Raw genomic sequence first — 13,035 nt, 5'->3', positions numbered from 1 at the left:
GGCGGCAGGTAAGCTTGAGCTACCCTTAGTTCTAACTCGGTTGAAACTCCAGTCATTCAAAAACTTTGGAAAAGTGTTTAAAACCTGTTAGGCAACCCTTGATGAGCATTATACTCTAACATAAAGATAACACAGGGTGCTCTCAAACTGTGCTGCCAACCTTTGTTAGGGATGCTGCGAAATGAAGGTTTTCAAAGAGAGACTTTGCTAAAGTGCTTTGGGGGCCCCATGGATAAGCATTGATTAAAGTAAGGGGTGCTATGAGTGAAAAAGTTTGATAACCCCTTTATTATAGAATACATGCATGCATGAGAGGGTTTTAGCATATTATACCATCATAATTTTTATTTGCTTTGTGGAACTTATTTCTTAATTTTTTTTATGCAAATATTTTGAACTAACTTTGATACCGTCAAACTCTATTATCAGTTCCGTGCTTAAAAATAATGAATGTATATTGTGATCAACATTCCTATCTTTTTTTTTTTAAGAAGTTATTTCAGTTGTTTTTCTGGATTTCTGTATTATTGCTGTTTTCTGAAAGGTTTGAGAATTTCTTGGTTTTTTTTGTTCTTGGTTATGTGTGTTTATGAAGATGTCTGCAGGTGTTTATAAAATTTGTTACGCAAATTTCTATTTGCTCTAAGACGGCTTGACTAATCAAAAAAATTAGGTGCTTACTAAATTACGCAGGATTCAAGCATAATTTTTTTCTTGAAACAGTAGAAATAATATATATCTTCACCTATCGTTTCCTTTTTAACCAATGTTTAAAAAAAATTCTAATAACACACAAGAAACACTGTGGATGAGCACGAGTCTAGAACGGTTTAACGCAGGTTTGTCATTTCTGTACTCGAACAGAAAAAATTTCAGTCGCATGTTGCTCTGTCAACGTGTCTGTATCTGAAGCTATCTGTTTTGATTATGTTAGTTCCGGATTCCTCTATGTTTTGCCTGTTTGATGAGGATCTTGTGGGAATGCTCAGTGCTATCTGTGTATTTTGATAACGTATTCCCCCTTATTAATAATTCTTTCATTACTCTGAATAAGAAACTGGCAACTTAATGAAGTGGTCCAATCCTATAGATTTACTGTATTTTGTCGTGTATAAGGAATCCCCTGATTTTTTGGGCTTAAAAAATTTAAAAAGATATATCTAAATCTACTATAGTATCCTTGTATAGGAAACCCCCTATTTTCAGGACAGAATTTTTTTGCCAAAAGGGGTTCCTTATACACGTTAAAATATGGTAATTTGTAATAAAGTCTTGATAGCTGATTTTCTTCTGAGAGCTTGATAAGAAATGGCAAATGTCTGGCCTTATCTTTACAACTCTTCTTGATTTCTGTGGCTTTTTTTCCTTCTCATTTTGTCAGTTTTCCAGGACTTTTAATGCCCTACATTAGCAAACACAACATAAATTATGAAAATTTTGTGATTCTGATTCAGATATCAGACATACAAAATTTTTAGCGTAAACACAAATTTATTAGTAACCATGGTAACTTCATGTGCAAGATTTGTCAATCTCTACTTTGAGATAAAATCCAAATCTGCATAACTGAATTTGTCATCATCATGATTTGAAATCAATTAATGTTTTCATTAGGGTTTTTGCTTTCACTTTGTTTAGTATAAGAGTTGGTCAAATGCATTATTAAGTGTTATAATTTGATTTATTTTTGTATGGGTGTGTGTGTGTCGTGAAACTTTATTTATAGGTGGAGTGGCAGGGGTTAGGAAGGCAACTTCTCCTGCAGAGTAGACTTGCCTTAGGTAGTTGCATGGAATCACGTGATGTGTGCTGGCGTCGGCTGACAGTATTGTCCAACAGGCAGTCTATTTTTTTTTTCATCTTGCAGAATTTTTGAGAGTAAAGAAGAGCAACACTGTGTTATTAATTTTTTAGTGGCCGAAGGAATGTGAGTTAGGAACAGTGCCGGATGAAAGTCAGTCAAGGCCCCAGGTGCAAAAGAAAGTATGGGGCCCTTTAAATTGGAAAGAAAGGTGTGAAGTTTGGGTGGGTTTTTTGGGGGCCCTTTAGAAGTCGGGGCCCCGGGTGCAAGCCCAGTGCACCTGTCGTTAAATCCACTTCTGGTTAGGGAAGTGCATCAGTGAACGAAGGCAGTGTATGGTGAACATTATGTAAACTTAAAATTAATATGTGCAGGACTGGCACATGTTTCTGTGAGGAATGGGAATCTGTGAATGGTAATACGCAACCTAGTCAAAGTCACCTTGTCATCATGAACGCTTCAGCACTATTAGTGTCATCAGCAAGGAGATGGGAGTGAGTTTTGGTTCCGTTTGTCACATCATTGCAGAGAAAATCCACTACAGGAAAGTGCATGCTTTTGCCAGTCTTGCACACAAGCCAATGCTAGTACATGTTTTCAGTACACTGTCTTCATTCGTAATTACACTTTGCGAAATCCAACTCCTTTTGCCATTAAAAAAAAGAATAACACCATGTTGCTCTTTGCTTGCAAACATGCCACACATGAAAAAACAATGTTGCCTGTTGGACAATACTGTCAACCAACCGGCAGCACATTTCGCAATTTGGTTCGGAAATGCAAGCCGACCTCCCTGTTGAAAAGTCTTGCCACAGACAACAGGCCTACAACTATACAATTATTCAATCATTACATTTCACTCATAGTTAGAAAAATTGATTTTTGGCAGCACTACACATAACAAAAATTACACAGGAACAAACCTCACATTAGGTTCACAACACGTACACGAACATTCCAACATGTACCAATTCGTTAGAATTTCCGCAGAGGAATATCGATGAGGTACATGTATGGTTTAGTAGTAGCACGTATCACATGATTCCGTGTGACTACCTAGGCAAGTTCATTCTGCAGTAGGGGGGGGTTTGCTTTCCTTACTTCCCACTCTACCTCCTACACAAAGTTTTTCGACACTCATACAAAAATAAACTAGATTATAACTGTTTGGTTTTCATTTGATCAACTCTTATATGTCACCAATAATCTTGTGAATTGTGATTCATGTTTTTGAGGAACAAAAACCTTTCCTACATACAATAGCGAATAGTATTTCTTAAATCTTATGCCTCTTAAAATAAGGTTTGCGTGTTACAAAAAATTTCCACAAGATCCTTCTATTCATTTCAACTAAATGTCTAACCAGAATTGAAGCATACACTCCAGTCCACCCAGTGCTCATGGCGCTTTTCCTTGGTATCCAGTAATGGCTTAGCTGCTAGGCTAGAGGAAGGCAAGGAAGGGTGAATCTGGGATCTGCCCTCTCAAAATACGAGAAAATCACTGATTGATATGGAATCGTGTTTACTGAGTTCAGTCACTCCTCGAAACCTGATCATGACCTGCCACTCTGTGTCAATGAAGAGATATAATCAGGTGGCAGAACAATCTTAAGAGTATAATTGTCCCCCTTCCCCTGAGGCCAACTGTGTTTTTTTTTTTTTTTTTTGAGGCTCTACCTGGGAAATTCTTGAAAATTTCAATCAGATCTCATTTTTGCGAGGCTACCCCCTTCCTCTTCGCTTGAGGCCGGGTGGCCCCATGCGTTAAGGCGGCACTGGTAGGTGGTCGAAGAAGACCTTTGTCATGATGGCAAATGTGTATGTGCTGTGAACCTAAAGTAAAGTTTTTTCCATGTGATGCTGATTATAGTGCTGCCATCTACCATAAATTTTTCTAGCCATGATTGAATATTTGTACCGTTGTAGGCCTGTTGCTTTCTGTGGTGAAACTTTTTAATTGGGAGATCAGCGCTCACATATTCACTCCTCAAAGTTGTCAACCACAAAAAACCAACTTCGGCGTACCATCACTGTGACAAAATTTTATCCATGTTCTTCCCCTGGAACCTGACTGCAACCTTCACTGTGGCAGACGAGCCATCAGACCAATCAGTCTGGTCCCTTCCCAAAATACCAGTTGTCTCCTCCGTCTGAGAGAAATTCCTATGTGGTAGAGATTTTTTCCACAGAGGGGAAAAAATAGCAGTTACAAAAATTATCAATAGGTGGCATTAACTTGCGGGGTAAAAGTGTATTTTTAAAAATCTAAGACACGGCCAATAAATTCGGTAATTATTCATTTACGCCTGCAAATGTCTTTTGGTTAAAAATGTTTTATGGACAATGTGTATTTTGGTATTGTTTGTTGTACAGTCGATTGCAGTATTATCTACATTTTGATTTTTGCTTGGAATCACAACCTTCCCTCTATTTGATGCTTATATATTATAGTGTTGAATCATGCAATAGATATTTCTAATACGCATTTCTTTCTTAAAACGTTGGAGAAAACATCATCAGTAGCATAAATTGACTTGAGGAATAACGTGAGGCGATCAATAAGTACAATCTTCTATATCAGGTGCCTTAACACAGATACTCATAACATTTGTATACACAGTTTTAACTGTCATTAAATTTCATTGGAGGTTTAACCTGAGCTTAAACATTGAAGGAAAAAAATCCTGGACGTAAAACATGGTTTTTTATTTGAACCAAAATAACTATTGAAAGCATTTACATTGAGAACTTTTTCCCCCCCGAAAGTGAATATATATTCGATTAGGCTCATTTAACCTCAAATTACCTTCTTGGACTTATCCCCATTGTGCCGAGTAGTTATAAAGTATCATCAATCCTTAATTTTTGATTTAAAAAAAAACCCTTCCTTTACCCCCCACTCCAATGTTACCATAGAGTTGACGATATCTCTTGTTGATCCTAATCTCGTATATAAACGATCCCTTGTTAAATGTGTAATATTATATATTTCAACTTAGAATATACCAACGTAGTTGTTCATATCCAATCGTCTGATGAAAACTCCCAGGTGCTATGGTGAAATTTGTCGAAATAGTTTTGATGTCGTGTTTCTCGTTGTCATGCCTAGTCAAATTGATGAAGTTGTAAAGTTTCAAAGGTATACAATAAAAAAATGTCTCTTTTTTTTTTTTTTTTTGTAATCGTTGTGGTTTTTATTTTATTGTTCATGACCCTTTGCATTTATTTGGGCAACTGCTACTACTAAACCACATGCATCTCGTACACATTCCTCTACGTAATTTCTAACGAATCTGCATGTGCCAGAATGTTTGTTCTGCGTTATGTGTTGCCCTAACATATTTTATGTTGTCGAGTTGCATTTTTCCCATGTTCATGCTACCATCTGTCTTTCATTTTCTGAAGTAAAGATGGGAAATGCTTAAATTTTCATGTTATGCCAGAGTATCATGTCATAGATGTACCGGCTGTCTGAGGAGAGACTTTTTCAAATGGGGGAACTGGCTCGCATTAGTGCTTCAAAGCTGGGAAATCACAGAAAACTAACTTCAGCTGATGACGGTGGTGTTCAAACCCGGCATGTTTTTATCTTTGCAACATGCTGGTTGGAATCGCTGATTTCTAAAACAATCTTCTAACGCACAGATGAGATTTTCTTTAAATTAACTCTTTCATTCGGAATTATCAAGCTAACTGAAATACAGTCAAACTTTTGTATATAAGAGTTGATCAACTTTGCCCAAGAATATTGAGAAGACACCAACGAATAAGGCAAATACACAAATTGTGTATTTGCCTTATTCGTTGGTGTCTTCTCAAAACTTTTGTATCTTAATCTCTGAGATTTACAGGATGGTTATGATTAAACGGACACTACTCAGACCCACGTAGCACCCATTTTGGTTGATGTATAACTTGGTGTATAGGCTATAAAGTGTGTCCGAAAAAAGGGCTCCCTGATTTTAAAATGAAATAACTCGGGCACAGTGATCGATAGAAGAATAAAACAAGCGGTATGTTTATTCTGGAAGCCTTAAACATCTTCGACACACAAGTGTCAAAATCAAATATTGCTGACGGAACGCTGTAATAGCAGTTTGGAGTCCTCCGAGAAATAGGCTATGAACTGTTTGCAAGCAGTTATTGCAATCACTTCCCAATAGATTCAAAAATATGCACCTTCTGCAGTACAGAGAAAGTGCTAAAGATTTGGGGCACCCATTTTGGTGGATGTATTTTGCTGAAACTAACAGGCCTGTAGTCAGAAATTTAATTCGAGACCACTTTTATTTTGGGGCCCCCCCCCCCCCCCCTGCTACAGCTTTGGAAACTAGGCATATGTATTATGTGGACAATGGGAAAAAGAAAACCCTGCAATATGTAAAAAAGTGTCAATTTGTTTCACCTGGTGGTCGATAATTGAAATATTTTTCATCCCCCCCCCCCATGGTCAACCAGAATAGATACTACATAGGTCTGAGTAGTGTCAGTTTAATTATAACCAACCTGTGATGGCATTGAATGCTTGTTATAAGGACCCTCATCATTCTGACAACAATGGTGTCATATCAGCTGGTTGTAATATAACATTTTGGACTTGCCTGCAGGTGGTTGTAATGAAATGGTCACTCTATAACAGGGGGGTTATTTTGAGCATTGTCTGTTACGATACCTTTAGGTCGTCACAGTATTGTAAAGAAACTGCAAAGTTTCTGACAGAGCCTCTGAACATGAAAGCCATGTGCCTGCGATTTCTTACATTTATTTCAATATTGTTTTGTCGAGGCCTATACAAGAGAATGTGGTGGTGAAAATATGACAGAGGTGATGGTGTATGTTACAAATAAAGTCGGAAACTGTTGTACAATCAATAATGTTTGATGAAAGGTAGTTTCAATTTGTTATTGTTCGAAGAAAGTTGAAACAGTCTGTGGATGCGAAAAGGGGATTAAAATTTTGGAAATGATTAACAGTCATATTCACAGAATCAACTGTAATCACACAGGTTAAAGGATTTGAGATTGAAACAAATACAGGTTAAATTCTGTATTTTAACCAATATGCGTCTATCTCTAATCCTTAAATCTGCGATTGCAGTTGAATTCTGTCTGTGAATCATAGGCGGAGATAGACTTGGAAGTCTGGGGGGGGGGGGCACGATGATGTAAATTCATATACACACATATACATTAGATCTGCCCACTCCACATTGATGCTGCCCCCCCCCCCCGTATCTCCGCCCATGCTGTGAATATGGTGAGTCTATTGGAAAAGTACGAATGCTGGACTAGAATACGAGTTGTGTCGCTATTTTAAAAGACCATGGAGGATATTGAAAAAAAATTCAATCAAGAGAGATTTTTATGAGTGCTAAGCTGTTGGGTATCAAGTTTGCGCTCAAGTTCAGCATGGAGACAGAGGAGGACCAACAGTTTAAAATGAATTCTGACTTCTATATTGGAGACATATGAGAGGATTGGAATGATATAGGTTTAGAAGCAGAGATGTGTCGGGGGTGACTGGTGGAGTTTTTTTTTAAAGTTTCAGGGAAGAAAAAACGTTCTTGAAGGCATTTTTGAAAGACAATTGATATGGAGGCCAGTACAAATAATTACTCCCAGGTATTTACAATGAGAAAACTCAATAATAATAGAATTATTGTTAGAATAAGAGAATTGAAGGAGAAGTCTTTTACGAGTGAATTTCAAAAAAGACAGTTTTTGAAGTGCTTGAGAGCAATTATTAACATGAACACCATTCGTATATAATGTTGAGATTAACGATTATATAAGAACAGTCGGCTCCACTTATTCGAATAATGGATACTCCTGCTTAAATGGGCAAAATACTATGGAACCAAAACTTATTCCATAGAGACTAGTTAAGTTTCTTGCTAAATCGAGTATTATGATTAACACAACAACCACTATGCATATCATGGCTTGACAAATCAGAAAAAAAATTCAGGTGCCAGCCAAATTTCGCAGGACCCCAGCATGGTTTTTTTGCAAGAAAAAGTGTCTGAAATGTTTTTTTTTTACTTTTCTGGGACGCCTTGCCCATGTTGGTAGGAAGTTTATTATGAAATCGAAAAATTTTAAACCATCTCTAGAATATAAAATTTTAGGCACCGATAGATTTTCATGGTAACCTGGAGTCTAGGATTTATCTAACCCTGACATGTGTTATTGCATAAAGCATTTGGAATTAATGGTCAATAAGTTGCCATGTTAAGACTTAGAAAATTGATATTCACCTCAGAGTATCTAAGTTGTCTTCATTATGTACACATTTAATTATTATACTTTTGTTGTTCATTGAGTCCATACAGGATGTTAAATTTCACAATGAAAAGCAAGAATCATAGATATTGTAATTCGATACAGGAAGATGGGGCCTAAACTGCATCCCACCAAAGAGTTTAATTTTTTTTTTAAATATATGCTTGTGAGTTGGTCAGGTGGTAAAACAATAGACATTCATCAAAACTTATACTTGCCCTTGGCAATAGTTTGTCCCGATTTGGTTTCTTCTACAAGTCTGGATGAAAATCATGATTCGAACAATAGATCACTGTTTAAGAAAAACCTGATCATTGAAGTTGTCACATACACATCTTAATGCATGGGGGCCCACCCAGGGGGACTTCAAATACAGACCAGCTCCACAAAAATGAGATTGACATGCAATTTTTGACAGCAAGTATATAAATTGGTAGAAAGGTATTTCTAGGGCCACAAGCTTATGACACTCTTTAGACCAGTGTCTCTCAACTGTCAAGCCCTGGCGTCAGTCAAACTGAGCTGAGTGATTCATCGATTGTTGAATATTTAGCCATTTATTTCCCACTAGTCATATTTATGACTGGGCAATATTTTTGGGTCATATACTGGGTCATATTTTTGACAGCAAGTATATAAATTGGTAGACAGGTATTTCTAGGGCCACAAGCTTATGACACTCTTTAGACCAGTGTCTCTCAACTGTCAAGCCCTGGCGTCAGTCAAACAGAGCTGAGTGATTCATCGATTGTTGAATATTTTGCCATTTATTTCCCATTAGTCATATTTATGACTGGGCAATATTTTTGGGTCATATACTGGGTCATATTTTTGACTTTATACTTCCACTGAGCTATAGGCTTCCAAAAATTGAGAAGCACTGCTTTAGATGGCCATGGGCACGTACCCTATTTACAGAGTTCATCTGTTCATTAATGACTTGAGAAATTGTATTTCATGCTTTTTTTTGAGGGAAGTGCATTTTGCTACCAATTAATGGACATTTTTCGTAAGTGGGCACATTTTTAAGTGTCCTTTATCAACAGGTTCCACTGTATAAAGAGTGGGGGGGGGGGGAAAGGAATTATAACATCATAGACACACATAACGCAAGTAATGAACTTAATACAACATTTCATTGGATTATAATGTGGTTATTATACAAACACTACTAAACTATCTCGGTCAGTGCTCAGTTATTGATGTTCACGTTTTAGTTTTGTTATTCAAATACTTGTAGAGGTACATGATCCTTTTATTGAGCCACCTAAACTTGGTAGGTTTGGTCCATCTCCAGTAGTAGTAGTGGCGCTGCTTGAGGAGAAGCATCTGAAACTCGTTGCCTTGGAAACCACGTATCCATGCCGGTTGATTGGTCAGCAACTTGACAGGGTGGATAGCCGCGTCTCCCAGCAAGATGTCGATGTAATCGTTCTGGCCGAATAAAGCTTTCTGCTCCGTCCATTCGTTCTTTGGCTTCGGCTCATTTAGCCTATTCAGGTACTTGGTGTCCTGGATCCGAGGTAAGGTGTCCGGTCTCTGGAGGAAAGGGCTCTCGTACCCGTACCTTCTAGTGTACTTCCTCTTCCATGGGGTCTCTTTCATGCGACCGGACAGAAACCTTCCGGTTTGAACGATCGTCTGCTGTCGTTGTTTCGCAAACAACTTCAGGAAATTCATCGTGTTTCGGCAGCCTGAGCCGGACGGCGTTAACTGATTTGTTTACGCTCCGTGAATTCTGTTGCCAGGTTCGATCGAGTGGTTATGAGATACGCATGACCATATTCTATCAAATAGAATACGGGCTAGTTTTCTATTAAAATTGGAAAAGAAAAAAAGAAATAAAATTTACCGTGAAGTGACCCACATTGGAACTATTCTCACATTTCTCCTTATTTTTAAACGATCTGGTTTTTCAACAGAATTATGGCACTTTTTCATTCGTTTTTTCAAGAAAATTCTCATTTGAAATTAGTGGATGAAGGAAGATTTCTTAGCTTAGACTGAGACCATCCAGGAGAAATATAATTGTTTATATTTTTCCTTTATGGCTGAGATTGAAACACTTGCTGGTACCTAACAAAAAAAACCGTTTCTGTGATGTTTTCTTTATTTTGTAGATAGTCTGTTGCAAAAATAATTAAACGTCAATATTTTTTCAAATACAACTGCGTGTTTCTTTTTTTGTTTCCACAATGATTAATCTTTGCGAAAAAAAAAACAACGATAGAAATGATCTGGAAATGTATCGCGGGCAAAGCTGTATTAAAGATCTAGCCGCTTTGGTCGCGGGCTACTTAAGTGCTCTGGAACTGCCACGCATCCCTCAAGTGATCCATAATTATGCCACGGAGCAAGCACTTGAGTATTCTGGGAATGTGCCGCGGGTAACTTGAGTGATGCAGAAACGCACTGTGGGGGGGGGGGGGGTGCTTAAGTGCTGTAAAGCTGTGCCACATGTCACTCAAATGATCTCTAAAAGTGCCACGAATCGCTTAAGTGTTCTGGAACTGTGTCGCGGGTTACTTGGGTGATCTGTGAATGTGCCACAGGCCTACTTGAGTGATCTGAAAATGTGCCACGGGATCGTCTGCGGGAGGGATGAGCCACCAATCCACCTCCCCTTCCCAGCGTACGCCTCTGATCCCACCAATATGAGTTAGGAGGTAGGGCAGAGCTGATGAAATTTTGCTGACAGGGGGGGGGGGTTCATTACGAATATGGAAAGTATCGGAAAGGGGTCATTCAAGTATTACGTCAGCATCGATGGGGGGGGGAAGGGGTTTCCGATTTGCTGACTTTTCATGACAAGGGGGGGGGGGAATTTGGATGATGCTTACGTCATCAACCAACCTTTATGAAGATATGAAATATTCTTAATGACATCTCATTCGGCGCGCCAAAAACAGAAAAAAAAACCCTTTCGATAGTTATTGGGCACCTGAACTAACATTCTACCTATTGATAAATCCCCTACAGAGCCACTTTAATGATCTCTAAATGTTTCATGGATCCTTCAAGTGTTCTGTAAATGTTTCCGGGCCGCTTAAGTGCTCTGGAGCTGTGCCACGCATCACTCAAGTGATCCATAACTACACCACGAATCACTTAAGTAATTTGGGAATGTTTCGCGGGTAATTTGAGCGATGTAGAACCACACTGGGGGGCCGCTTAAGTGCTCTAAAACGGCGCTACATGTCACTCAAGGGATCTGTAAATGTGCCACGGATCGTTTAAGTGTTCTGTAACTGTGTCGCGTGTTACTTAGGTGATCTTTGAATGTGGAAGTGATCGCTGAGGCCTACTTCAGTGATCTGAAAATGTACCACGGGACACTTAAATGATCTAAAATGGTGCCACGGGTCATTTAAGCGATTTGTAAATGTGCCGCTTAGTTAATTTTTACAAAATTATGTTTGAGGGGGGCAAGCCACATCAGATAACCTTCAGGCCCACATTTGAACCGCGGGTCAAGGGTTTACCATGTATGACTTAAAGGGTGGGTCGAACTCAATTTTTTAAAGAGAAATTTTGAGTTCTTACTCTTCAAATAGCATTGAAATTGACTTAAATCGATTATAATAACACACACACACACACACACATATATAAAGGTATTTCCTTTCAAAATTTTAATTAAAAATATTTTTGAATTAAAAAAAAAAATTTTTTTTCGTCTGGAGGGAGGTGCACGAGCCCCTATGCCCCCTCCCTCGTACATTTCTGATAACACTAATATGCGTTAGGAAGTTGGGGCAATGATGACGAAATTTTGCTGACAAGAGGGGAAGGGGAGTCAGAGTTTTGCTGACAGGGGGGGGGTCAAAAATGGCTAAAATTTTGCTTACGTAATACTTGAACGGCTCCAAGGAGTTAATGAAAGTATATTTCCTTGATGGCAAGCATGAGATTAATAAGCAAAATTTGGCAAACAGTTTCACAATGGATGATCATGAACTGTTTCCATAAATTAGCCTTTGTGAACATGGTAAAGAAATTGTGCAGTGATTCTGACATTCCAGAGAATGTGTGTGTGTGTGGAATAATGTACCAGCTAAATTATTCAATTATTATAATTATAAATTACTAGCTATAATACCCGGCGCTGCCCGGGTTTTCTTCAATGAGGGTTTTTTTTGGATCACGTGATATCTCCCTCTCTTTTTCTTGAGGGACATACAAACCGTGTGCAAGTTAACCAATATAGCGACTTCGGATTCATGAAATAATTAAATCTAGATTTACAGAAATGTAGAAATGAATATATATTTTTCCTTTTTTAAGGGGCGTTAGGTATTTCGATAAACCTCCACCCCCTGAACTTCAAGTTGTCCATCTCTGCCTGTTTCAGCTTCCAAAAATCCTTAGTTAAAGCTGTGGAATTTTTTCGATGCACTTTTCACGGGCTCATAACTAATTTTAAAAACATCCTAAACTATATGAATTTATGCAAATAAATATCAAAAGACAATACGGAGACATTAATTTTCATGCTTGAGAAGATATAAATAAAAAGTTGAAATCAATGTTATTGCATGGATATCCAACTCAAAAGTAGATCCGGCTAATTACTTCATACTTAATTTTCTGGGCTTCGTACCTCCAAGCGAATTCAATATTTCAAAAATCGAGAATTCAATTTAATTTTTAAAATTATTGATGTGGCAGGAAACCCCCCCCCCCACTAAATTTCCGTATTTATGCAGTTAAATCGGCAATTTTAATAGTGATTTCTATGAGGATCCCCCTTTTCCTGACCATCAAAGCGATGATGGTGATGATTATGACCTCTATTCAAAAAGGCTCATTACTGAGAGTATTGAAAATGTGGCAAACCATTATAAAGGCATAAACTATTATACATAACTGGCAGCATTAAAGAAGTGACAAACCATTGTAAAGACATAAACACGTCTGAAACTCATCGCTAGGGAACCACGGTAACCAAAGT

At 38.0% G+C, this 13,035-nt stretch overlaps 1 protein-coding gene across 1 annotated transcript; it reads right to left on the bottom strand.

Moving 5' to 3' along the window:
- Nucleotides 1-9,201: 9,201 nt before the first annotated feature.
- Nucleotides 9,202-9,812, bottom strand: mRpL51 (mitochondrial ribosomal protein L51). Its single transcript, XM_089247580.1, has one exon. The coding sequence runs from the start codon at nucleotides 9,762-9,764 to the stop codon at nucleotides 9,291-9,293; it is 474 nt and encodes a 157-aa protein (XP_089103706.1). The 5' UTR covers nucleotides 9,765-9,812; the 3' UTR covers nucleotides 9,202-9,290.
- Nucleotides 9,813-13,035: the final 3,223 nt, after the last annotated feature.

Source organism: Pholcus phalangioides, unplaced genomic scaffold, assembly GCF_987345545.1.
Source record: "Pholcus phalangioides strain wild (caught in Gottingen) unplaced genomic scaffold, Ppha-v1.0 ptg000003l_1, whole genome shotgun sequence".
Taxonomy (NCBI): domain Eukaryota; kingdom Metazoa; phylum Arthropoda; class Arachnida; order Araneae; family Pholcidae; genus Pholcus; species Pholcus phalangioides.
This window is presented reverse-complemented; position numbering and strand designations above follow the sequence as displayed.

Excerpts from the sequence above, each read along its gene's own strand:
- mRpL51 (XM_089247580.1), bottom strand. The coding sequence starts at position 9,764 with ATGAATTTCCTGAAGTTGTTTGCGAAACAACGACAGCAGACGATCGTT.